We start from the raw sequence: 25,107 nt of genomic DNA on the forward strand, positions 1-25,107 counted from the left end.
TGGTAACAATTAATAAATGGTTATGAGAATCACGAGAAACATTGGTTGGGAAAAATTCTGGTTCACCAGTAATCTAATAATAGATTAACTAACAAGAATTGATTGTCAACAATTAACTAAATAATAATTAACCATAATTATTAGGTTAGGGAAAATTTTCTCGAACTGTTTAGCCGAAAGTGCAACTTTATGTACACTCGAACTCAGAACTAGAACCAAATCAAAGACGAAGAGAAAAAAACTTTTTTTTTCTTTTTTCTGACTTTCCGATTAATATCATTTCTCTTACATTGATGATCATGATGATCATGATTAAGATGATGATTATAACAGCAATCAACTGATTGTAATTGAAAAAAAAAGCTTAACAGTCAATGTACCGAGACGATTAGGTTGATTTAATTTTAAACAATATCGACAATTTGATTTAGTTAATGTATTTGCAACCTCTTTTTTTTTGATTATCATCATTATCATCATCGTTATCATCTTCACCTCTCTCTCTCCCTCTCATCTTAATCACCTTGATCATCATATCGTCATCATATAGCAATCTGATTGCCGACAATCAATTGATTGTTGATCATATTAATCAAAAGCTTTTCCTTTTCCTGTTTTCTCTCAACTAATTTCATATTCATTTTGTCCTCTCCATCTTAATTGTAACAATCAATTGATGAACAACATGTTAATTTAATTTTAAACATTTAATTTAGTGTTACAGCTATAAGTAAGTCCAAATAATTAGTTAATTGTTTACATTTACATTGTGTTTATGTTGTGATGAAAATGATTAAACTTCCAGGATTGATTTTAATCATCTTTCAATATTACTTATTAGTATCCTTAATTGTGTACATTAATTGTGAGGATAATACTAATTGTTACCATCTAAATACATTAATAAAATCAGCAAATTATGAAAATTTTAATCACGATAAATTATCACCATTGGTAAACAAATTAAATTACAAAGTTACCCGAGTTAAACGTCAATTGAATTCATCAACAACTCAATTACCACCATTAACAATTAACGATTCAAATGAAAATCATCACAATGAAAGTGTCAACTCTAATTTAGTTAACAGTGAACAGCTAATTGAAGCGGATATTAAATCACTACGATACAATTTAGTTAATCACTTTTCCTCACCACGTAATTCATTTGCCAATGATACACTCAAACAAAATGCCCGCCGGGTAATTATTGATAAATTTGTCAAACTTAGACTTGAAACTTGGACCCACAAATTTAATGCAACCGAGATGAGATTCCTGGTAAGTCATTTATACAATCAAATTAAATTTGATTAGTCAATTTGCAATCAAATCAATGTTCATCTCTCCATCAATATAACTAATTCTAGATATTGAGAATCTAAATGCCAAGAAATTAACTGAAACATTTCATGAAAAGTTGACATGACAAACAAGATTAGGTCAAGATTAAGGTCATTTGTTTGATACTGACTGAAGGGTAGAAAATCTTGAAATCCTCAGGCTTCCTTTTCCATCACTATCATGATTTGGAATCAATTTAAATTTTCTAATTTCCTTTTTCTTCATCTCAACAATTAGTTAATTGTTGTGCTTTTCTTTTTATTTTCATTTTTATAAATTCAACAATTTAAATTTTGTTTCTTAATTTCCCATTGTTAACATTAGTTTTCCCACTCCCACAACTATAGTTGTAAATTTCTTAATTATTACTCTTAACCAATCTAATTAATTAGTATCCTGATTAACTGATTGAGTTGATTAAGAATTTACAATATTCTCAACTAATTAACCAATGGAAATTGATCTAAATTCAATTCTATACCTAAAGATATAGTTAAAGATGATTCAGTTAATTTCAATTAACTAATTTTCTTAATTGTTTCTATCCAAATCTCTTCAACTTTTAAGTTGACCAAAAATTGGTAACAAAAGTAAGAGACCCGAATTTTTCTTTCTCTCCCTCTTTCTTTTTTTCTTTCTTTTATTTTTTAGCTTTTACCATTGTTTAAGTCTAAAGACTTATCTTGGTTAATTTTTATCTTTTTATCTTTTTCAACATGTTAACCATATTGTTCATAATGTCGAGACATAGAGACTAAAAGAGTTACTTTGTAACAATAGTTTCACCTCATCACTAATATGATTAACTTGGTTAATTTGATTAATTTGTTTTCCCCTTATTAATTGTAACCCCTTATCATCATTAATTGATATCCCTAAATTGTCACCCCCTTTGCTTTTATTCTAAAAAGAATAATTTTCCCTCTATAATAGTCAGTCAATGTTTAACATTAAAATAGTTAACTTGCTCATCTTTAATCTCTCAATTCTTAATTAAGGTGATTCTGCACTTCTAAGTGTTACAATCCATCCATCTCTCAAGTTCCTAAAATTCAACCTTCTTTAATTAGACAATTTATGTTTAATTGTCCAAATCTGAATTCTTTAGAATTATCAGTGAAAGTGAAAACACAAGCGTAAGTACAATAGAGAAACTCAGTGATCCTAAAAGAATCGTGTATTCGGTATTTTGTGGGACCGAAAATCTTCTGAACTCTTGTCTTCAAGCCTACAGACTTTTCCGAGTTTTATCTCAATCACATCCATCGATCTCAAATTGATCATCTAACCTCCTCATCTCAAATTTTCCCCCACAAATTGGCGACCCAGGCAGGATCATTGTGTTTTTCCCCGTGTTTGTGTTTTGTGTTTTCTTTATTTCCGTCTCCAATTCTATTGAATTATCTTTTCCCTTTCCATCAATATGCCACCTAAACGTTCTCGTGTTGCTGCGATTACTCGTATTGCTGCTGCTCGCGCCATGGCTGCAAAGGCTACCGCCGATCCTCAATCTAACTGATGCTGAATCAGGACTCTCCGAGGATGATACAATCATTCCTCCACCTCCATCACCTCAAGATACTTTTACCCCAGTTAACCCTAGACCCCCGACTCGTGTTTCTACAGTCATTCAAAAATCCAAATCTCTCAGAGATCTCTCTTACCATGAGATTCTCGAACTCTTTAATAAGTGGAATGTTCCAATTCCAATCAGATCATTGGCTACGAAAAAGCTTAATGATGTTATCTCAACTCATCTTCTTCTTATTGGTGAAAATGTAACCATTGAAGATATTCAAAACCTCGATCTTAACGAGATCAAAAACCAACCCATTCCAAATTGGATTTTGGAATTTCGAACCCAAAATATTTCCGAAGCGGAAATACAAATATTCTTAAAGAATATCGGTCGTGATGAAGAGACCATCTTTAATCTAACCCACTCTGAGCTTTATGCTCTTCCTCTTCCTCTTGGTGTTCTCAACAAAATAAAGAACATTTTAAATTCTTTTGGTGCTCATATTAGTGAGCAATTACCTTCATCTATCACTCCCTCTGTCAATTCCAATGACAATCTTACTCCATCAACTTTCTTCGAATTGATGAAACAATTGAAGACTGACCCTCATGTACCAGAATTCCGCTCTGGTGAGGACCAATATTCTTGGCTGGTAAAGACCAAGGATCGTTTATCCAAAGAGAATGTGGATGACGAAACAAGACTCAGACTTCTCCAAAAGTCTATGGCCCACGAAATAAAAACAAGTGCCGTTGGTTTAGATGATATTACCGATTACCAGGAATACGTCGATGCCCTTTTTGAAAAATTGAAGACTCCCGAAAGTCAATATAGTGCAGATTTTGAGCTCCGAAACTGCCGTTACAACCCGGAATTCCACCCGGAAAAATTCTTCTCCGATATGAGAAGATTGGTCACCAAAGCGTTTGGTCCAACCAACGATTCCCTCTTTCTCAATCTTGTTCTCCAACATATCCCTCGAAATATCCGAGATGATATTTATACCCTTGGTATTAATGATGATCGTACGAGAATTTACAATCATCTTACTAGAATTCATTTTGATTATAAAAATAATCAAAATAGACAAAAGGTCCAAAAAACGGTTCCCTCGAAAAACCCTAACCCAAATCATTCCAATGATAAATCTTCAGTTGCTCGAATGCTTAAAACTAATAATCCTAATTATTCCCAATCTAACTCTAACTATAAGAGAAACCCAATGCATCTTCATCCGCATCTAAAGATGCTAAATTTTGCAATTATTGCAAAGGTGATGATCATACAATTGATGTTTGTTCTAAGTTAGCTTATCGAAAAGCTCAAGAAGCTGCAGGAATTAAACCTCCTTATCAGGAAAAATCAAAATTACGTTCGACAACCATTCAACTCAACAGCAGCCCCAACTAACTTAACCACTTTGGTTAATCAAGATCAGCCAGTTCCTCAAATTCAATTCCTCCGCAACCAGTTAATGCTATTGTCTCAGTTCCCAAATGTTCACTAATCCAATACAGTTAGATAACCGACCACCTCTCCTCGAACCTATGCAAAGCGGACTCAGAGGAAATGTAGGATTTGCAATATCTAAAGATATTAAGCAAATTTCCCAAATTGGAAACACTGCAATTTCTCATATGCCTCAAGTCAACTTAACCCTCTGCTTGCCCGATAAAACTCGTGTTCAAGAAGGTAAAGTGTTGATAGACACCGGAGCGTCAGCTTGTGTTATCGATGCCGGTCTAGCTTCCCTCCTTCAAGCTCACGTTATAAAGGTGAACAGAACCCTAAAAGGTATTGCATCAGGAGTCTATGTAGATTCTTTTGGTTTTTCGTATGCAATATTTAAGCATAATGGTATGGACGAATCCCGCATCATCAAATTCCAAATTTGTGAAAAATTTGAACCCGTATTTTTGTTAGGGAATGCCTTCCTTCATGTTTTTTACATGAAAATTCTTTCTGACGGAAATGAGTATGATATCTCTGTCAAAGAAACCCCCAATTCTCCCGAATTAAATAACCCTGACTTTTATTTCCGATTCTGTACTCCCGATGAAACTGATTTCATCATTGAAACTTCTATTAAAGTTACTGGTAATGCTGCTTCCGATTATATCTTGGACTCTCCCTCAACTCATTCAACTCATTCAACTCAAACAATTAACAATTCCTCAACTCCATCCACTCATCATCCAAATCTAACAACAATTCAACTCCCATCTGAAGAAAACAAATTCAAAAATTTTCCTCAACAATCAATAATCGCTCGGTGTATGCTCGTTAGTGAAAACGAAATTACCGAATCAAAAACTCAATCCTTTCTTGACAAGATTAAGTCAAGAATCAACCCAAATTTAAGTTCATCTCAACAAAATGAACTTCTCGAACTTTTCGAAAACTATCAAGATGTTTTTTCCAAACACAAAAACGATCTTGGATTTGTCTCATCATCTGTTTGTCCAGTGAAAATTGATTTAGAAAATCAAATTATCCCGTACCAAAAACCCTACAACTGTAACATTCATCGCCGTGGAGTTTTTCGTGAGATCATTAATGACATGATCCAACATGACCTGATCGAACCCTCGGATGCGCTTGGAGGTGCACCATCATTATTGGTTCCTCGATCAGATGGCTCTCATAGGATGGTAACTGATTATCGTCTCTTGAATCGTCTCACTAAAATTCCGAGACATCCCATGCCCAGAATCGACGACTGTCTCGAAGTCGTTCGAGGTGGACAATTCTTCAACCTTTTCGACCTGGCACAAGGTTACCACCAAATAGAACTTCCTCCTTCCGAAAGAGAGAAAACAGCGTTTGTAACCCCGGATGGTAAGTACCAGTACAAACGACTCCCCATGGGACTCGCCGGTGCTCCATTCATATTCCAGCGATTCATGAACAAAGTTCTTGAAGGGTTACAATATGTCAATTGTATTGGATACTTTGACGATATCCCTGTTGTTGGTGTAACTTTTTCCGATCTCATCGCTAATACGATATTGGTGTTAGAAAGATTGAGAAAATACAATCTAAAAGTTAAGCCAGAAAAGTGTCACTTCGGTGAAACCGAAATCTTATTGTTAGGACATTTAGTCTCAGGTGAAGGAATCCGTCCCGACCCTAAAAAGGTTCAAGCCCTAGTTAACCTCCGATACCCTAAAACTGTCCGTGAACTTCAATCCCTCCTAGGATGTTATAATTATTTCTCCAGGTACATAAAAAACTATTCCTCCATCGCCGCTCCACTTTATCGTTTAATTTCAAAAGAACGAAAATTCAAAATTCTCCCCGCTGACAAACAAGCCCTCGATTCTCTCAAATCATCTCTCATCAATACCACGCTCTTGGTACATTTCAACCTAAACTTCGTCGTAAAATCTCCGTCGATGCATCTGATGTTGCTGTTGGTGGAATCCTATTACAGGAAGACGACAAATCTGAAGATTTCAACTGAAAACCCAATTGAAACCGTAAGCCATTGGCTCCCAATTTCCTTTTTCTCCCAAAAATTACTGAAGCATCAACTTCATTACAGTGTTTCAGAAAAAGAACTTCTAGCAATTCTTGTCGGTGTGTACAAGTACTCACTATCTCGATGGTGAAAATTTCCTAATCGAGACTGACCACCATACCCTGTGTCAGCTCCCAAAAATTAATTTTAAAAATTCTAGACTCCAAAGATGGTCAATTATGCTCTCATCTTATAATTTTAAAGTCATTTATAAAAAAGGATTAACTCATCCTCCCGACTGTTTCTCCCGTTATCAGTCCGAATGGGACCATAGAAAAACTATCGATCCCGAAGAAGAGTTTTTAGACAAAATTTTTCTTAACGAATATGTTGAAGACCCATCATTCCATCACTACTATGATATTGGAATGAATTTGATTAACCTCTCCTTTGAAGCTCCTATTCTCGATTACGAGCAAATCAAAGATCCTCCTCTACTTTTATATTCAGTCACCTCAGAAATAGCACATCTTCAACCTCATTCCAAATCATCTCCTCAAGAATTTTCCTTATGGAAGGAAAAAGTAAGAACCGCTCAGAAAAACAACCCTGATGTTCAGTCCCTCATCTCTCAACTTTCCAATTCAAATTCGATTGCTGCTAAACGATATGTTTTAAAAGACAATCTTCTCTACCGAAAGGACTCACGAACCCCCTTTGGAACTCGACTCGTGATTGATCCTGAAATCTTAAAAGAGATATTCCAACTTGAGCATGAATCAACCCTCGGTGGACATTTCGCCACAGAAAAACCTACTTAAATATCGCTCGACGATTTTGGTGCAAATTCCTCTACGATGAAGTGAAAAGTTGTGTGAAAACTGTTTAGTTTGCAACTTAGCAAAACCTTCCAACATCATTTATGTTGATCCTCCATCAAACCCATTCCTCAAGAAATTCTAACCCGATTTGAACTTGACGTTCAAGGCCCGATAACAATTGGAAATTCTAAAAAATACATCCTCGTCATCGTCGATGTTTTATCGCGATTTGTGTACGCGAAAATGACCCTCAACCAAACAGCTACAACTGTAATCAACTTTCTCTCCAATTTCTTTCATCTCTTCGGTTTCCCAACCCACATCCAAACCGACTTAGGAACAAATTTCACTTCGGATGAATTTAAAAAGTTCATAGAAAAACATGGTATTGTTCATGACACCAGTACCCCTTACCACCCTCAATCCCAAGGCATTGTCGAAAGATGCAATCGCACAATTGCAGAAAGACTTCGTGCTTATGTTTGTGCCAAAGGTACAAAAAATTTGGTCTCCGCTCTCCAAGCATCTCTGTATGCAATCAACTCATCCGTCCACAAGATTACTCGCTTCAGTCCTTACTTCCTTGTTTTTGGTCGCGAGCCTAATAAACCCCTTGACAATTACTTGTCCATTAACCACAATTCCCCTGTGACCGTAACCGAAGCCCGTAAAATTGCTTACGCGCGACTTAATTCCCAACAACTTTACCAGATTAACAGAACCAAATCCCTTCATCCTCAATCTCCCTACGATATTGGAGATTATCTTCTAGTTAAAAATGAATCTCCAGATTCAACAATTTCTAAAAAACTTCGAAATCGCTATCATGGCCCTTATTTAGTTTGTGGTCTTAAGAAAGGTGCACTTATGTTATTAGACACTCTAAGCTTTAATCTCTTCATCTACAATGTTTCTAATACAAAGAAATATACAGGAAAGTTAACCACAAAGATGTTAAACCTCAGAGAAAATTTTTCAACCCCGATTCTTACTTAGAAAATGAAGACTTCAATTCCCCGAAATTGAGTTAATTACTGACAACCAATTTCAATCACTCAGTGATAATGATTATGTTGAAAATGAAGATCTTAATTCCGATTCAATTCCTAATGAAAATTCAAATGACCCAATTAACCCAAATAATGATGAAAATCTAAATGATTTTATTCATAATCTTCCTCAGTCAAATCTTCCTTCCTCTCCAATTAAAAATTCTAATTGTAACAATCAGTTAATTACTGATCACTACAGTGATGAATTAATTAACAATATTCCTCAAAACAAAAGAAAATATCGAACATCTGATCAACAGATAATCGAACAGCCAAAGTTAATTGTTAACAATCAAGAAAAAATGTTAACCAGACAACAATTAAGAAACCAAAAAGTTTTTGTATTGTTTAATTTTTATTATTAGAAAATGATAATGAGAATATTTTTCTAATTAACTTTAATTGTTGTTCTCAAGTTGATCACTACAGTGATAAGAATTTAAAATTTTCCAGAAAAATTAATTTCGATCATTCTAGTGATTTAGATTGTTCTAAATTCGAAATTAGATTAACATCTGTTGAAAAGAAAAATTCTATTCTTTTTAAGTTTCCCCTTTCCTCTGTTGAAGGCGTTAGTTTCGCTAATTACCTTTACCCGCCTTTGTCTTTGTTTCCTCTTCATTTAACTCTTTGGTCATTTAGAGTCAAGTTGATTTTTATTAACCTAATTTCTCATCTCCACCTTGAAAATTTTTCTTTGTTCAATTTAGTAAAATCTTTAGATTTAATTTTGTTTCAATTATTAGTAATTCACCAGAATTCTGAGAATTGTGAAAATTATAAAGTTCAACTAAATTGTTCTCCACCTTCATCACCCCAACACTTCAGTGTTAAAATTTCCTCCGCCATCTTCAGTGAAGTGAAAAGTGCTTCCGAACTGTTGACTCAAAGTGCCTTTAAGTGCCTTCATCAAATTAATCATCTCAAGATTAATCATCCCTCTCATCGCCATTATCAACAATTTAGCGTCAAAAAGCTAATTAACCAAAAGTGAAAATGGACAAAACCCGAACTCACCACCCACACCTTCTAGTGTTCCTGTTTCTTTCTCCAACAAACGTGCTAATTCTCATCTCTTGAAATCTGTTATTCCAAACTGTGGTTATGAAAGTGACCCTGATTGCTGGTACATCCCTGGACCAATTGCCTCTTCAACCGAACCCGATCATCCCCTCATCGACCTCAACTCACCACCAAGAAAAACTGTTGAATTAAAAACTGTTAAATTTCAATCTCCTCTGGTTACCCAACAAACTCTTAAACGTTCAGTTTCAATTGAATCTTTAGATTCAATCGCTTCCTCTCATCCAAACCAATTAAGGAAAATTTCTCTCCGGAATCAAATGGAAGAAGAAACTCAAGGTAAGATCATTGTTAAGTCGAACCTCTCTAACTTTTTACCATCAACTTCTTCCGAAACGAATAAATACCCAAAGCCCGGTGAATTTCCTAAATTCTTCCCAAATGAAATCCCTGCTCCTCTTCCGACTGAACTTCCCGATCATGTTTCGATCGATAAATACAAGCAAGTTAGACAATTAGTCTTAATGAAAAATGAGAATTTCAAAAATATCAGACAGAAATTCGAAAAGATGATTAGAGAAAAACTTTTTCTAAACCTTTATCATGATGAAATTATCTATTCAGTTCCTCTTCCGAAAATACCTAAAGGTATCTCAAAATCTTCAGTCACCCATGAAAAGTTAGATTCATTTATTAATGAAATTCGTTGCTTCTTCTGTGAGCAAATCTCTCTTATCCCCATCGAATGCGACTTTTGTAAGCATTGGTATTGTACCAATTGCGTTATCTTCGTGCAAAATTTGATCGCAATTTTGAAATTAACCCCACCGTCGAAACCCAATAAATTCATTTGCCTCTTTCCATCATGTTTAAGAAACTTTTCCTCCATCGATGACTACCCCACTTACAGCTCGATTACTTATTCATCAACTTACGTTAACTATCGAAACTGTAAATTTAATTGTAGGTACACTCTCTGCGCTAAACAATTAAGTCCTAATTTACTTTCGGCTCACGAATCAAAATGTCGATTAGGATTGTTTAGGGAAGAAGTGGATCTCGAATCAATTCCAATCTTTCGTCAAGGCTCCTCTGTAAAGGAACTTTCCTCCATCAATCCAAAGCGTTTAGTTAGCTTCATCCCTCCTCACATCAAACTTGCACCCACTCCGCAAATTTCCTACTCAACCCACGAGTTCAATTTCGAACAAAAATTTGAATTATATGCCTGTCTTTTGGTTAACAAAGAAGAAAATCCAACTGACCCTCTCCTATCGGACACTAGCATTCGTTCTCATGCGAATCTTAGATTAGGTTTTTGGGAATCTTTCAATAAAAGAAAAGACCCCACTCTTCCCCTATCCGAAAATGAAGAATTTGTCCGAACAATAGGCTTTCCTCCCGTAGTTTCTTACGCTCCCGCTCCCTCTCGACCTCGAACTACTTGGTCAACCAAGTCAAATCCCGTTCCCCATTATCTTCTAAAAGATTCGGAAGAATGGTTAAAGTTCAGCGAGGGAAGACCCAAACATGATCTTCCTTGCTCACCTCTCAGGTTATCCCCTGATGCTGGTCAACCAAATACCCCCTACACTGCCATTAACCCTCTTTCTAGATTGACCCTGGAAGAGCAAAATGTTGTTAAAAATAAAATTTCCGAATGGTTTCCATCCCTAAGAGAATTGGTAACCCTGACAAAATCTTCCGCCACCTCTAACCCGCTACGACTTGAATATCGAGTCAACCGAAAAAATAAAGCCGCTGCTATTTTCAATGCGCTGGTGGATCAACAAGTCGAAGATCTTTCTTCAAATCAAAAAGAATTTCTGGCCGAACAAATCAGTGAACATCCTGATCCTTCCAATGTTTATTCGATCAACGCTTCGTATGTTCGAATAGTTCGTTTCAACGCCGAAGGAGTTCGGAAAATCGTACATCATCCCGTTTGGATTGTTATCATTGACGGTAACTGTGATGTCGTGTACGAGACCCTAGTCCACTATAAGGACATTCACTTCATGGATACCCACTTTCATGGGTTAACAAAAGACGATTTAAAATTCGCCAAACACCTCGCTTCAGTTAGAGATCAAGTTCTTTGCTTTTTGGCCTGTGCTAAACAAATTGTTGGTGCTGGACTTGTATCTCTACTAAGATGTCTACAACTTTCCCCTGATGAGATCGACATTCTTCGACCTAAGATGCGAGATGTCACTGTTTATTTCTCTCCCTATCGGACTACACCCGCCTCATTATCTCTCCTTGCTTTCATCATCTTCAGTGGATACACAATTAGAGACAGACCCCACTCACCCGCCGTCGAAGCTCTTACCGCTATGAGGATGTATATGGCATTTTGGCAAGATATCGAGGAAAAAGTCAAGTCCACTGGTCGTGGAATTCACAATCAATCTATTCAATTCTACGTGCGAAATGAAAAAGTTTCGTATTTACACAAGAAACTCACTGAATTGATAGATTCGAAAAAAGCAAAGTGGCCACTCGACTGGTCATACCATCAACATCACCGAGAACCCGGAATACTCATCATTCCAATGCGTTTCCCCCGCACTATCACCAATTCCATCATCATCATCATCCTCATCACCTCCACCAATGGTTTCAACAAGAATTGTGAGACCTCCAACATCATCATCATATGAAAAACCTTCACCATTTACCCTATTCAATATCGTTCACCCTCCGAACTCATCCCAAAGAAAAAACAATAACCCCGTTGCTTATCAGCTTGGACTCGATGAAACTGTTCATCCATTAGTCTCTCAAGCGGAAATGAAAAAGCTTTTTGAAAATGTTCCCTCAGGATCTTCCTCATCGTCTACCTTACCTAATCAAGCCCTGGATTCTTCAGTAAAATACATATTGGATAATCTCTCAGACCCTCCCTTATCATTTGGTTCTCAAGATCCAAGGAAAAACCCGCTCCATCCACACCATGTTAGGCCGAACACTCCATCTCCTCCCGAAGTTCAATCATCATCTTCATCTCCATCACCACCAAATCACAATAGGATTCCAAAGGAAACCCTGAAGAAGTATCTTCATCAAAGTGCTGGGGACTGAAGGGTAGAAAATCTTGAAATCCTCAGGCTTCCTTTTCCATCACTATCATGATTTGGAATCAATTTAAATTTTCTAATTTCCTTTTTCTTCATCTCAACAATTAGTTAATTGTTGTGCTTTTCTTTTTATTTTCATTTTTATAAATTCAACAATTTAAATTTTGTTTCTTAATTTCCCATTGTTAACATTAGTTTTCCCACTCCCACAACTATAGTTGTAAATTTCTTAATTACTCTTAACCAATCTAATTAATTAGTATCCTGATTAACTGATTGAGTTGATTAAGAATTTACAATATTCTCAACTAATTAACCAATGGAAATTGATCTAAATTCAATTCTATACCTAAAGATATAGTTAAAGATGATTCAGTTAATTTCAATTAACTAATTTTCTTAATTGTTTCTATCTAAATCTCTTCAACTTTTAAGTTGACCAAAATTAGTAACAAAAGTAAGAGACCCGAATTTTCTTTCTCTCCTCTTTCTTTTTCTTTCTTTTATTTTTAGCTTTTACCATTGTTTAAGTCTAAAGACTTATCTTGGTTAATTTTATCTTTTATCTTTTCAACATGTTAACCATATTGTTCATAATGTCGAGACATAGAGACTAAAGAGTTACTTTGTAACAATAGTTTCACCTCATCACTAATATGATTAACTTGGTTAATTTGATTAATTTGTTTTCCCTTATTAATTGTAACCCTTATCATCATTAATTGATATCCTAAATTGTCACCCCTTTTCTTTTATTCTAAAAGAATAATTTTCTCTATAATAGTCAGTCAATGTTTAACATTAAAATAGTTAACTTGCTCATCTTTAATCTCTCAATTCTTAATTAAGGTGATTCTGCACTTCTAAGTGTTACAATCCATCCATCTCTCAAGTTCCTAAAATTCAACCTTCTTTAATTAGACAATTTATGTTTAATTGTCCAAATCTGAATTCTTTAGAATTATCAGTGAAAGTGAAAACACAAGCGTAAGTACAATAGAGAAACTCAGTGATCCTAAAAGAATCGTGTATTCGGTATTTTGTGGGACCGAAAATCTTCTGAACTCTTGTCTTCAAGCCTACAGACTTTTCCGAGTTTTATCTCAATCACATCCATCGATCTCAAATTGATCATCTAACCTCCTCATCTCAGAATTTCCCCCACATGACCCTTGGAAATTTATTTTACTGATAAATTTGTCGAATAGTAAAAAAAAAGTTAATCAATTACAATTTGATTCTAATTATGTTTACATTGTGTGTTGAGTTGATCATCTGCTGATTCACAATTAAAACTAAATCAATTGATTGCAATTTATTTCTGTGAAGTGGTTGACCTCTAGGATTGAAGGTTTTATTATATGGAAAAGTCTATGCTGGTGTTCAGTTGATTGTCCAATTGATAGAATTTGTTTTTGTCCAAATTGATTCCCTTAGAATCTTCCGGTCATTGAAGGAATGAATATAATCGCTATTCTACCAGGGTCATCTCGAGGAACTGACCAGGAATCATTAATACTAATTGGTGCTCATTATGATACAGTTTTACTCTCACCGGGTGTTAATGATAATGGTTCCGGTGTGAGTGCACTTCTTGAAGTGGCAAGACTATTGACAACCAATCAATGTCACCTTAAAAGTACCGTTATCTTTGCAGCATTTGACCTTGAGGAATATGTAAGTTTAATTTCAGTCTTATTTTCTTATGTCTTTTTACCTTTATCATTGTCGACAAACAAAAACTATACAAAATTTGTTGACACTAATCAACTGTAACAATTAAGTTAAATGCGGGGAAAGTAAGAAAAAAATTACCAATTGATTGACTATTTGGTTATAAGATATTTGAGAATAAAAAAATTCCAATTTTTTTCCTCACTCGAAATTTATCATCTTCCTCATCATTCTTTGCCTTCAAGGCTCTTCCTCTCTCTCTCTCTCTCTCTCTCTCTCTCTCTCTCTCTCTCTCTCTCTCTCTTTCCATCATCTACCTCAATATTACCCTGGGTGCTAGTTTGTGGGTAAGAGAGAGAATGAGAGAGTGAGAGATAAGTGTGCCTGTGTTTACTAATCAAAAGTTCTGATGGATATTAAGAAGAGCGAAAAAAAATTCGATATTCAATTGCAATTTTCATTTTCTTTCATAAAGTGATAGATATAAAATAGAAGATGATAAAAGATGAGAAGAGAACAAGAAAAAAAGATTAAGAAAGCGTCAAAGAATTTGAACAATTTTCATGGCCTACGGTCAATTTCAACTCTCCTCTTATACATTCATCTTTATCCTCATCATCATCTTCCTCATTTCTTATACTCTTTCTCATCTATTTCTTTTTTCAACATCATTTTACTATTTACCGTTAGTTTTATTATTATTACCATCATCATCATCACCCAAAGATGAGAAATATACTTTTTCACCCTCAGTGCAATTTGCAAACAAGACAAAAATTTCCTATTCCCTCCCCAACCTTCAGAGTAAAAATAAGCTCAGAGGGTAAAGTTCAAGGTGAAAAAAAGACATGGAAAAAGTAGGAAAAAAATTCTTATCTAATATTACACACATGATATAATGGGAAGAGAAGACGAAGAAAAACTTTATCATCCAAATGATGAGAATGAACGAAACGAGAGAGAGAGAGAGAAAGAGAGAGGATAATGATGAAGATGAAGGATGACAAAAGAGGAAGATAAACAAAAGTACATAAGAAGGATAGAGCGAGAGAGAAAGAAAATTTCTACCGGAAGAAGAAATATTCCTAAGGCATAGAAAATATAATAACATCTATGGGCTATTTTGGGTCCTTTCTCATCTTCCTCATCTGTTTTTGCATCTTCCTCATCTTCATATTCATCTCTGTAAAATTATTTTGTTATTTGTTGTTCTGGATCATACATAATATGAGAGAGATAGAGAGAAAATTCTGGTTCACTGATTATTCTGGGCTAAAACCTTGAAAATCCATTTCATTTTCATGATACGATAATAAATTAGCTCTGAACCTTTATTTAAATCCCAATAACTTTGCTTCTGATGATAAACAGATATCAGGATAATCTTCAGGTTATTATTGACAATTTTGTTCATTTACCTTTGCTGAGTTCATGATCTTTGCTTATTTTTTGCTTCTCTGACTCTTTTCACTGAAAATTTCTGCACTCACCTAACCCACCTCAGCTCTTGATATAAAGTTAAAAGTAAATTGGCTAAAGGATGAAGATGCAAAAGAGAACTGAACCATTATTATCTCTGTGGAATAATTTATTATTTAAGAAAATTGGAAAAATCGAAATTTCAACTTAAAAGTTCAGTCAATCTTTTTCCTTTTCCTTGGTGATCTTATTGATCTTTACCACCATCGCTTTGAATCTTCATGATGTTTTCAAGGTTCATTTAGTTGAATGGATCAAAATTGATTCACATTTAAACCGAGATGAAATTTATTCACAAAACCAGAACTTTTGTGTATATATTGATATTATTTACCTTTTGAAACCTCATGAAATTACTCAAGACAAATAAGCAAACTCATTGGTTCTGAAATGCTCAAGGAAATTTATATATTTTCACACTCGAGCATTTCATTTTCGCAGTAAAATTTTCCATTATTTCATGAACTTTATCATGAACCCTGGATAAAAAAACGTTCACCTTACACCATAGACTAATATAAATTATCATGAGTAACTTGAACTTTAAATTAGCAAATTTGATAACTATGATCATGAACTTTTATCCCCTAGCACCATGGGAATAATCAAGTTGATTAGATGAAACTTTTAAACATGAACCAGTTACAGTTGCATGAAAATTGAGAGAGTGAAAAATTATCAACATGGTAAAGTGATTGAATTCAATTGTCAACCATGAAAATGATGAGTTCATACATTCAATGAGCTATCACAATTACAGTAGAAAACATTTTCTCTTTCATGATTATCATTCAATTGAATTGTATGAATTTTTCAGTTGAAGAGCGAGAAAGAAAGAGAGAGAGAGAGTGAGTGATCATCTCATAACTTCTCTCTCTCTCTTATCATCCTGTAATTTTATGCAAATTAACTTGAAAAACTATTTTCAATTGAATTTGCATAAAGGGTTAATATTTTTTTCTTCCTACACCCAAAAGACAAAACACTTTTCATTATGACAATTGAATTTTTCTCATGATGAAAATTGAATTATTGATTTGCATGATATTCTTGTTTATGTTACTCATATTTCACATGAGAATCCGTGAAACTGTGAGTTGTTGCTGTTGCTTTGATGTGACATTTAAACTCACGAGAAAAAGTTTCAAATTTCAGTAGAAAATGGGGAAGAAAAAAGTTCTTGACGATCCATCAAAAAAAAAGAAAAATGAAAATTTCAATCTATTCATTTCACAGGCAAACTCGATGATTGAAACTTTTTATCATGAAACATGTGATAGAGTATAAAAAGTGATTTCTATGAATATATGATGATGATGATGAATATCATCAATCAAAGGATTGAATGGAATAGTTTTTTTTCTTGTTTCTTATTCATTGACATTGATCATCTTCTTGTTTAGATTTGCTTGTACTTCTCTGATCGGTGGGGTGGATTTTCTGTTGTTTTCTCGCCTCCAGGTGAGTTGGAACTTATCATCACTTTGACAATGAATTGACTTGTCATGAATTGTAAGTCAAGTGCAAGTTTCATGTCTCAGAGAAAATTTTACTCCAAGTCGAGTCGAAATTTGTGACATTGATCTCAATTCTCAACTCTGAGCATTTACCACCCTCAAAACCACCAATATGAGAACGGAAATCCGATTGAATATTTCATCTCGTCTCATGCCCTCAGGGTTTATCATTTGTAGAGGTTGTTGTTGTTCAGTCAATCCACTTTTCTACTCGGTGACAATTAATTCTCGTGCTTCAACAATACAATGAATTATATTTCATTCAAATAAAACTTTGACTAATATGAAAGGTTAAAACATTAGTATTATTATTAGAATAATGATAAAAAAGGAAAAAAACAATTTCGATTTCTAAAAATAGTAGAAAATCAATTTTCCCGCCAATGTTTCCATTCTCTATCATTTACTTGACTTATTAAATCAACAAATTAGACTGAAAATTATATCATATCGATTTAGAGTCTTCATCAATTATCATCATGTAATAATATTACTCATAACTCTTTAAATGCTCCTTCCCTCACTCTCTCAGTCTCCCTCCCAGTCTCATGATGATATTATCATTCTCATTGATTATTATCAAGTATATTAGTCATCAGAGGAGATTAACCTTATTATTTACAAACAATTTATATAAATCAACCTATTATCATGATTATCAATTGTAACCCTAATTGTAATTTATCTTACTCCAATTTCCCGCAACAATCATCATCATCATCATCATCATGATAATCATGATATTGTTCAGCTCCCAATGAACCTTAACCAAATGTGAAAATTTCATATGGACCAAACTTGAAACTCAACACATATTCACATTATCATGATAAATATCGTGTCAAATAATCATTAACAATGAACACATGAATACCCATATGAAAATATGGTGAAGTTTAAATGCTGAATCTGAATTTTCATCATCATGAAAAATGTTATCAACAATTTCCTCAAACTGATCAGTTTTTTCATTCATTTTTTTTATACTTTGTAAACACCAAGTTGATTGGTTGAAAAAAAAGTTCAATCTTTATATATTGAATTTGATTTACTCTCGGTGTGTGTTGGGTTACAATGATGATGATGATGAAGATGATAATATTATAACGGTTCTTTATTGTGTATCATCAACTATTATTATTATTACCTGAGTATCTTCAGTAACTGGTAAAAAAATATACCTCTGATAATGTATCATTATTTTTATTACCGTTATTAATATAATAACTGGATGATTGTGTTTACGGTGGAGGGAGGGAAGATGAGAGAGACAGTGAGTTTTTCTTGTTCATGATAAATGTTCAGGGGAAAACTTTGAGAAAGTTTTGTTATCTTTTCATAATTTTGTTATTCCTTTGGTCAAACTTTTACTGGACAGTAATTGATACTTGAAATGAACAGTTACCATGAGTTTGGAATGAATTTTTTTATTTATTTTTTGCTCTGCTCATGAAAATGTTGACAAGTTCATTTTCTGTTGCCTTCCAATAGGAATTTCAATTTATAATGAATCTTTCAATGTTTATCATTGTATTTACATGACAATAGGTTGTATGGAACTTTCCTTTTTCTGAATTTCTTTTCTGACCGGAAACAGTTGAAAATTTAAGTTTGATGTTTTCATGGTAAATTCTGATAGGATAAAGTCACAATTTGATTCCATTGAAACTTTTCTTACTTTTTTCCATTGTCTTTTTTTACCCTTGACTTGGTAACTAAATTGAATATCTAACCACTGAATGTGAAGCTCACCATGAATGAACATGATACTCAAAGATGAACTGAAACTTGGAGATTCATCTTGAGAGATAATGAGATGTTAAATGAATTTCGAATTCATTTTCATTCAATATCTTCCTCCTGATTCTTTCCTCTCACTTACTTTTAAGTGGAAGCGAGAAATTTTAAAATCAACTCCCACCTCAAGAATTTATCATGGATCATGTTGAATGATAACACACATTTAAATTATTAGAAAATGATAAAGAAAAGAAATTAATTCACTCGAATCATAAATTCTGTCTAATTATCTATGTTTCCATGAGCTTTTCCTTCACATGAATATGATGATGATTTCAAATGAACTTTTTTCAGCTTCAAGCCTGACTAACTGTTAACAACATGATAATCATTAACCATCTCTCTCTCTCTCTCTCATGATGAAATTTAAGTATATTGTACAAAAGCAAGAAAAAAAAACTCCAGACAAAGATTATAAATAAGACTGGAAATTTATTTTTCCACAGAATTTTCATTTCATCTCATGAACACTTTCACTTCATGGTGAATGAAAAAAACTCCCATTGATTCAACCTTGATGGTTATGATGATGAATGAGATGATACATATAATATTGTCTCTCTATCCATGAGTGTTATCATCATGATGATCATCATGAAAATTGTAACAATCTCTGTCCTTAAATGGTTGGCTGATTATACAGTTTACGACATATTGTTTATATTCATCATGATTCATAAACATTCAGATTTCCTATTATTTTTTATCAACTAAATGACTTTTTTGTCTCATGCTTTTTATCATCATTATCATTATTTCAGTGGCAAAACTATCGTTTTTTTCATAATACAAAGGTTCTGATGATGAAGATAACACTTTGATCATCATACTCTCTCCTCTGGTCTTCTTTTTTTTTGTCTTCCCAAATCAAATGATCATCATTCCTCGTTGATAGAGTGGGAGGTGATGAGGGAGAAGATGAAAACTCTTGAATATCCTGTTAACCTTAATGATCTTTTCATTCATTCAACCACAAAAGTCCGAATGATGATCTACTTTTCTGAGGATGATGAATCTTCCATGATGTATTTTACAATCATCAACAATAATTTCATCATTATCATCATCATCATCTTCAAGCTTCTCCCTTCATCTCACTTTTTTCTCCTTCTTTTTCCGGTTACAATAATATTTCTCCTCCTTAGAGTCATCAATTGTCATAGTTACCAATTTAATCCCAAGTTTTTTACACAACAATCAAGTAAACAAAAGAAAACAATCAACAAAGTGATTAACAAGTAAATTAATTTCACGATTTAATCGACTAACAACTTTGATTAACCAGAGTTTGTGCCGATTGTTAAATTGTAATGATTAGGATTAGTTAATTGCTATTCCCAAAATGAGCCCACTAGACTTGGATTGAGGTCAAGGTGACCAATTTCAACGATAATTATTCATATTAGTTAATGAATATCATTAATCCATTTTTCATGATGAATCATTTGATTGTCATAAAATCTCAATTTAAACTGAATTCAACTTATTATTAACAATGAAAAGATTGTTACGATTAATAATTTAATAGTAATTTTCATTATTATGAACAAAAAAAGTTCCAAATATATGAGTTTATGTTCCTCATGGTAATCATCATGAAGCAACTAAATTGAATATTGAATTTCAAATGATAAAGATGAAAAATAATACACATGAAGTTGAAAGAGATAAACTTTGAACACGCAATAAAAGGGTAGAAGTGAAAGAGAAAAGAACTCGATGGAATAAAAAAATGTTCGAAAGAGAACAAATGAGAAAAAAAAAGTTCTATTTGGTTTTTTCTCTTCCAAAAGAAAATTCGATATAATTTTTTTCTCTTGGCTCTCTCTCTCTCTCTTTCTCTTTCAAATATTTACTTTTGAAAAGACAATATCAATAAGAACTTATAATTCTGATCATCTTCATCTCTAATATCATGTTCTGAATTTTTTTCCACCCTCAACTTCATGGGGTTTCCATTGTTGGCTCATGTCGGTTGAACTTTTTTCTTGCCCCTGATGAACTGAATACATGTTAATCACTTGAATATGAAACAGTAACAACTTTTTTCCCTCTACTACTACTCCAGATTCATTAAGTTAATTAAGGTCATTCTTTAATCATGTTGATGATTATTAACCAACTATTGTTTTCAATTATCATCATGTAATGATAATAAAGATACATGGTTATTATGCTCCAGGGGGTGGGTGTTAACTCCTTTTTCCTGTCAACCTTTTATACACTTTCTACCTCTAATTCAACTTCCTTTCTGTTTCAGTTGATCATCATGATGATGATCACAATCTTGTAATTCAATCAATTGTTTCTCTAACCCTGAATTCATTCAATAAATGTTTATCTTACCTCCTTCTCTTTACTCCCATGAATAATTACCATGTGAGATTATTATGCTTTTTTTGTAACGGAAGTTGAATGAAACTGAAAATAATGAATCAATTGTTTCCATCTCTCTGTTGTTGTTTTTTTCACTTCCTCATTCTGATTATCTAATCTGAATAAATAATGAACATAATTAACTATCATGATATTTGCTGGGGATTAAGTTCATTGATCTGCTTCAATCTCTCTCTTTCTCTTTGATTCAATTTATTGATTGTTTGTATTATTATTAATTGTTGACACAATTATTTACATAAAAAAATCACTCTTACATTATCATAATCGAACCTGAATGGAGACTTAGTTTTCAGAATTCATGGTGATATTTTTAGCCTTCTAATAAAACCCACGAATCATTAGTGGTTATGATGAATGAATTTCTCATTTCCAGAGGATAATGATTGAATTTTTCATCTTTTTAATGGTAAAACTAATGAAAGAAACTGAAAAAGTTTGAAAGGTAAGAGGAAAAAGAAATGGTGATGAGGTTAAATAATATTAATAAAAATCTAAAGAAAAGTTTATTTTTCCATGAGAAGAGTGAAAAATATTCAAAGTCTATTAATGTTGTTGATATTGTGATGATAATGTTACATGAGAGAATCGAAAGTGATTGACTAGAACTCTGAGATTCGGAAAGTGGCTGAGACTTAGAATAAGAACTGAGAGATAATGAGATTGTCATTGGGAAAAAAATAAAAGAATAGAATAGAACTTTTTTTCTCTCCTTTTCTTTTTAAATTTTATTTTATTTTCTCTTCTGTCCATCTCTCTCTCTCATCTTTCCATCATCCTTATATTCAAGAATCATTGATCCAATGTTAACCTCAACACTGACCAATGGTTAACAATGTCCATCCACTATTCTCATCTCATCTCATCTTACCATTAAATTTAATTCTCGTCTATTGTTGAGATAAATTTGAAAGGGTCACCTTAAAACTAACTGTCACTCAACTGAATCGCCATTAGCATATTAAAAGGATCATGATAATGTTGACGAGAGTGGATGAGTGTTGACCATGTTGAGAAACCAATCGTTTACCTTATCAACCTAATACATTGATCTATGTAATAATAAGTAAGTATATTCAGTGAGTATTGAGAAAAGAGCAGAGGAGGAAAAAAGTTCTGCACACTGAATTAGAAATTCTGATTTGTCAGGGAAGAATAGAATAGAATAGCGAAAAAGGTAGAACAGGAAAATGATTATGAAAAGAAAAGAAAAGAAATAGGATGCGGAAGATAAATGAGAGAGATGTGTTTATGTTACTCATTTATCGATCGATATCATGATGGAAATAAAGTAAAGGTGAAAAAAAAGATGTAGAATTATCATCATGAAGAATAAACTTGATCCAAAGAGAGATGAACATGATGATCAGGAAGAGAAACTGAATGTTATCTATTGATTCATGATATTGTTTCAGTAATGATAATGTAAAGAGTGAGAGAGAAAAGGATAAAATAACATCTAAAAAAATATGATACAAGAAAAGTTAACATTTCCCTTATATTGATTATCTTCAATTAAGGTGAATCTTTGATAATTTTCATGATAATTGGTAAAAACTTTCAGGGTGAAAGTAAAAGTGTAACATATTGCTCAATCTCTGTGTTCTCAGCATCATTATCTTGCTCATCTTTTTCAGTTTCGTTTTCCATGCTAATTTCATGAAACATTTTCCTCATTCTATTCAAGCTGCTTCTTAAGTGTATCTCATGAGATAACACATTACACTTACTCTCAGTGATGAGGATGCTCAGGGTGAGAGAGAGAGAGAGATGAGGCAAAGATTATCTGAAAATCTGTAACTTTTCATTGATAATTTATCATGAAAGACACACTCTCTCTCTCACACACACTCAATTTCACCTTAATCTGTCAAAAATACAATAAACTAATTAATCTGATAATCAGATAATTGAACTCTTCCAATAAGGTTTACATAATTTAATCTCAATGATGATGACCAATAAACAATAATACTAAATGATGATAATGATTAAAGTGATGAGGATGTTGATAAGATTTAATGAAAAGCAATAAAATAATATTGGATAAAGATGAGTGGTAATAATAATAATATTCAATATTCAGTATCAATTGTATCTTAATGATAATCAATCGGCCATTTTATTTATTTTCATTCTTATCATGATTAGATTTTCATCTTTATCCTCATCTTATGATTTCTTTCAATATGAAAGTTGGAAATTGCTATCTAGTCATGTTGATGATGCAAGAAATGATATTTATCCATTGTCGTTCATGGTTCACTGGTGAATACAAGTTCCATGAGACAGAGAGAGAGAGAGAGAGTATGATGATGATGAGAGATAAATCAGTGAGTCAGGATGATGATGATGAACAAAAAAGGTTATCATCTTGAATGGAAAGATAAAAATAATATAATGTATTTGGAGTGATTTAAGGGAGTTGTTGTATTGGGAGTAAAAGGAAATCAATATTAAATAGTAGAAGGGAAAACAGAAATGATGATAAAGAGATGATGAAGATAATCATCATGTTCCATTTTGATAGAAACTGTCAATTGTGTATATTGATCCATGATGATGATGATAATAATACCTGAACAATCAAAGGGCAACAAGTATCTAACTCATTGATTCATATGAAAATTGTTTATCATTTATAAATATCCTCATGATTATTGTAAGTAGTTTTCATTAATATTGATCACAAACTGGAATTTGATTAAATTGTAATTCTAATCTTGATTAACTTTGCCCTTTCCCTTTTGTACATATACAAGTACTCAAAGTTATTGAATTTCTCCCTCTGTGAATATGTCACTCACATTGATAATTTCAGGGAAACATGATGGAAATGATGATTTCCCATGAAGCAGAAAATTTTTCTCTTCCTCATCTTTGATTGGAAAAAAAATTCTTCCTCTCTCTCTATTTACCTGAAGCCTAAACTTTTTCAAGGACAAATGATGAGTTGACACTTGACAAAATCCAATGTCAAGGTTGATGTCTCATCATCTGATTGTAAGTCTATGGATGATGATGATGAAGATGATAATATATTGATATTCAAATATTATCATTACCTTTAGGATGATCTCATTGAAGGAGACTCGAAGCCAAATAAATGATTAAAACAAATTCAATTATGATGATCAGACTAAAGGTTAATATACTTTGACAGTTGAACTTAGTAATTTTCATTGAGATTAATTATTAAACATTAACAATTAATTATCATTGTAATACTATTAATCTAGATTAATATGATTATCCTTTTGTCAATTTTTATCAATCAGAAACAATTAGCAAACTTATCAATCTATTCAATTGATTTGTATCATAATTGGATTACTTAAATTGTATCAATGAGACAAAAAGTGATGATGATCAAGTTTTTTACCAATCAACACAATAAACAGATTAGTTTAATCCATAATCTATTTTTACAATAGACTAATTGTTAATAATTCATTTTCTCCAATGTCTGTAATCATCAATAACAATTAACCTTTGATTGGAAAACAATAAACAAAATATCAACGTATTGATCATTATATGAATCCAATTAATGGAGAGAGGGTCAAATGTAGGACAATGGTCATCATGGTGATGAGAATCATTAACTGAGGATCATTATTATTTAATGAATATTTTGTCTATGGGAAGAGAGAGAGAGAGAGAGAGAGAGAGAAATGATGAAAAAAACTCACTTTCCATGGTGGTTTTAATCAGAATATATTATTTTCAAGTATGTACAGTCTGGTGTAAAATAGTTAATGGCCCATGAACAGAATCTGATGACTATCATCATGATGGAAAAGTGAAATCTTTTTTTATCCATCCTTTCAATTCCCACTTTACACCATTTACTTGTTCAAATAACTATGGAAATGACAATAAATATTACAAAATATCATATCTGGACAATGGTCAAAATCATTTGTTACATTGGTCATCAT

The 25,107-nt window shown here is 32.9% G+C and overlaps 1 protein-coding gene across 1 annotated transcript in view; it reads left to right on the forward strand.

Annotated features, from left to right (window-relative positions):
* The first annotated feature begins 531 nt into the window (after positions 1-531).
* The window catches only part of LOC128393957 (uncharacterized), a 38,125-nt gene continuing 13,549 nt past the window's right edge, over positions 532-25,107 (forward strand). The window contains exons 1-2 of the mRNA XM_053354191.1: positions 532-1,281; positions 13,737-13,976. Of these exons, the coding sequence (XP_053210166.1) occupies positions 784-1,281; positions 13,737-13,976 (738 nt within the window). The 5' untranslated portion in view covers positions 532-783. The remainder of the gene's footprint in view (positions 1,282-13,736; positions 13,977-25,107) is intronic.

Source organism: Panonychus citri, unplaced genomic scaffold (genome assembly GCF_014898815.1).
Source record: "Panonychus citri isolate SS breed McGregor unplaced genomic scaffold, ASM1489881v1 Contig00139, whole genome shotgun sequence".
Classification (NCBI taxonomy): Eukaryota; Metazoa; Arthropoda; class Arachnida; order Trombidiformes; family Tetranychidae; genus Panonychus; species Panonychus citri.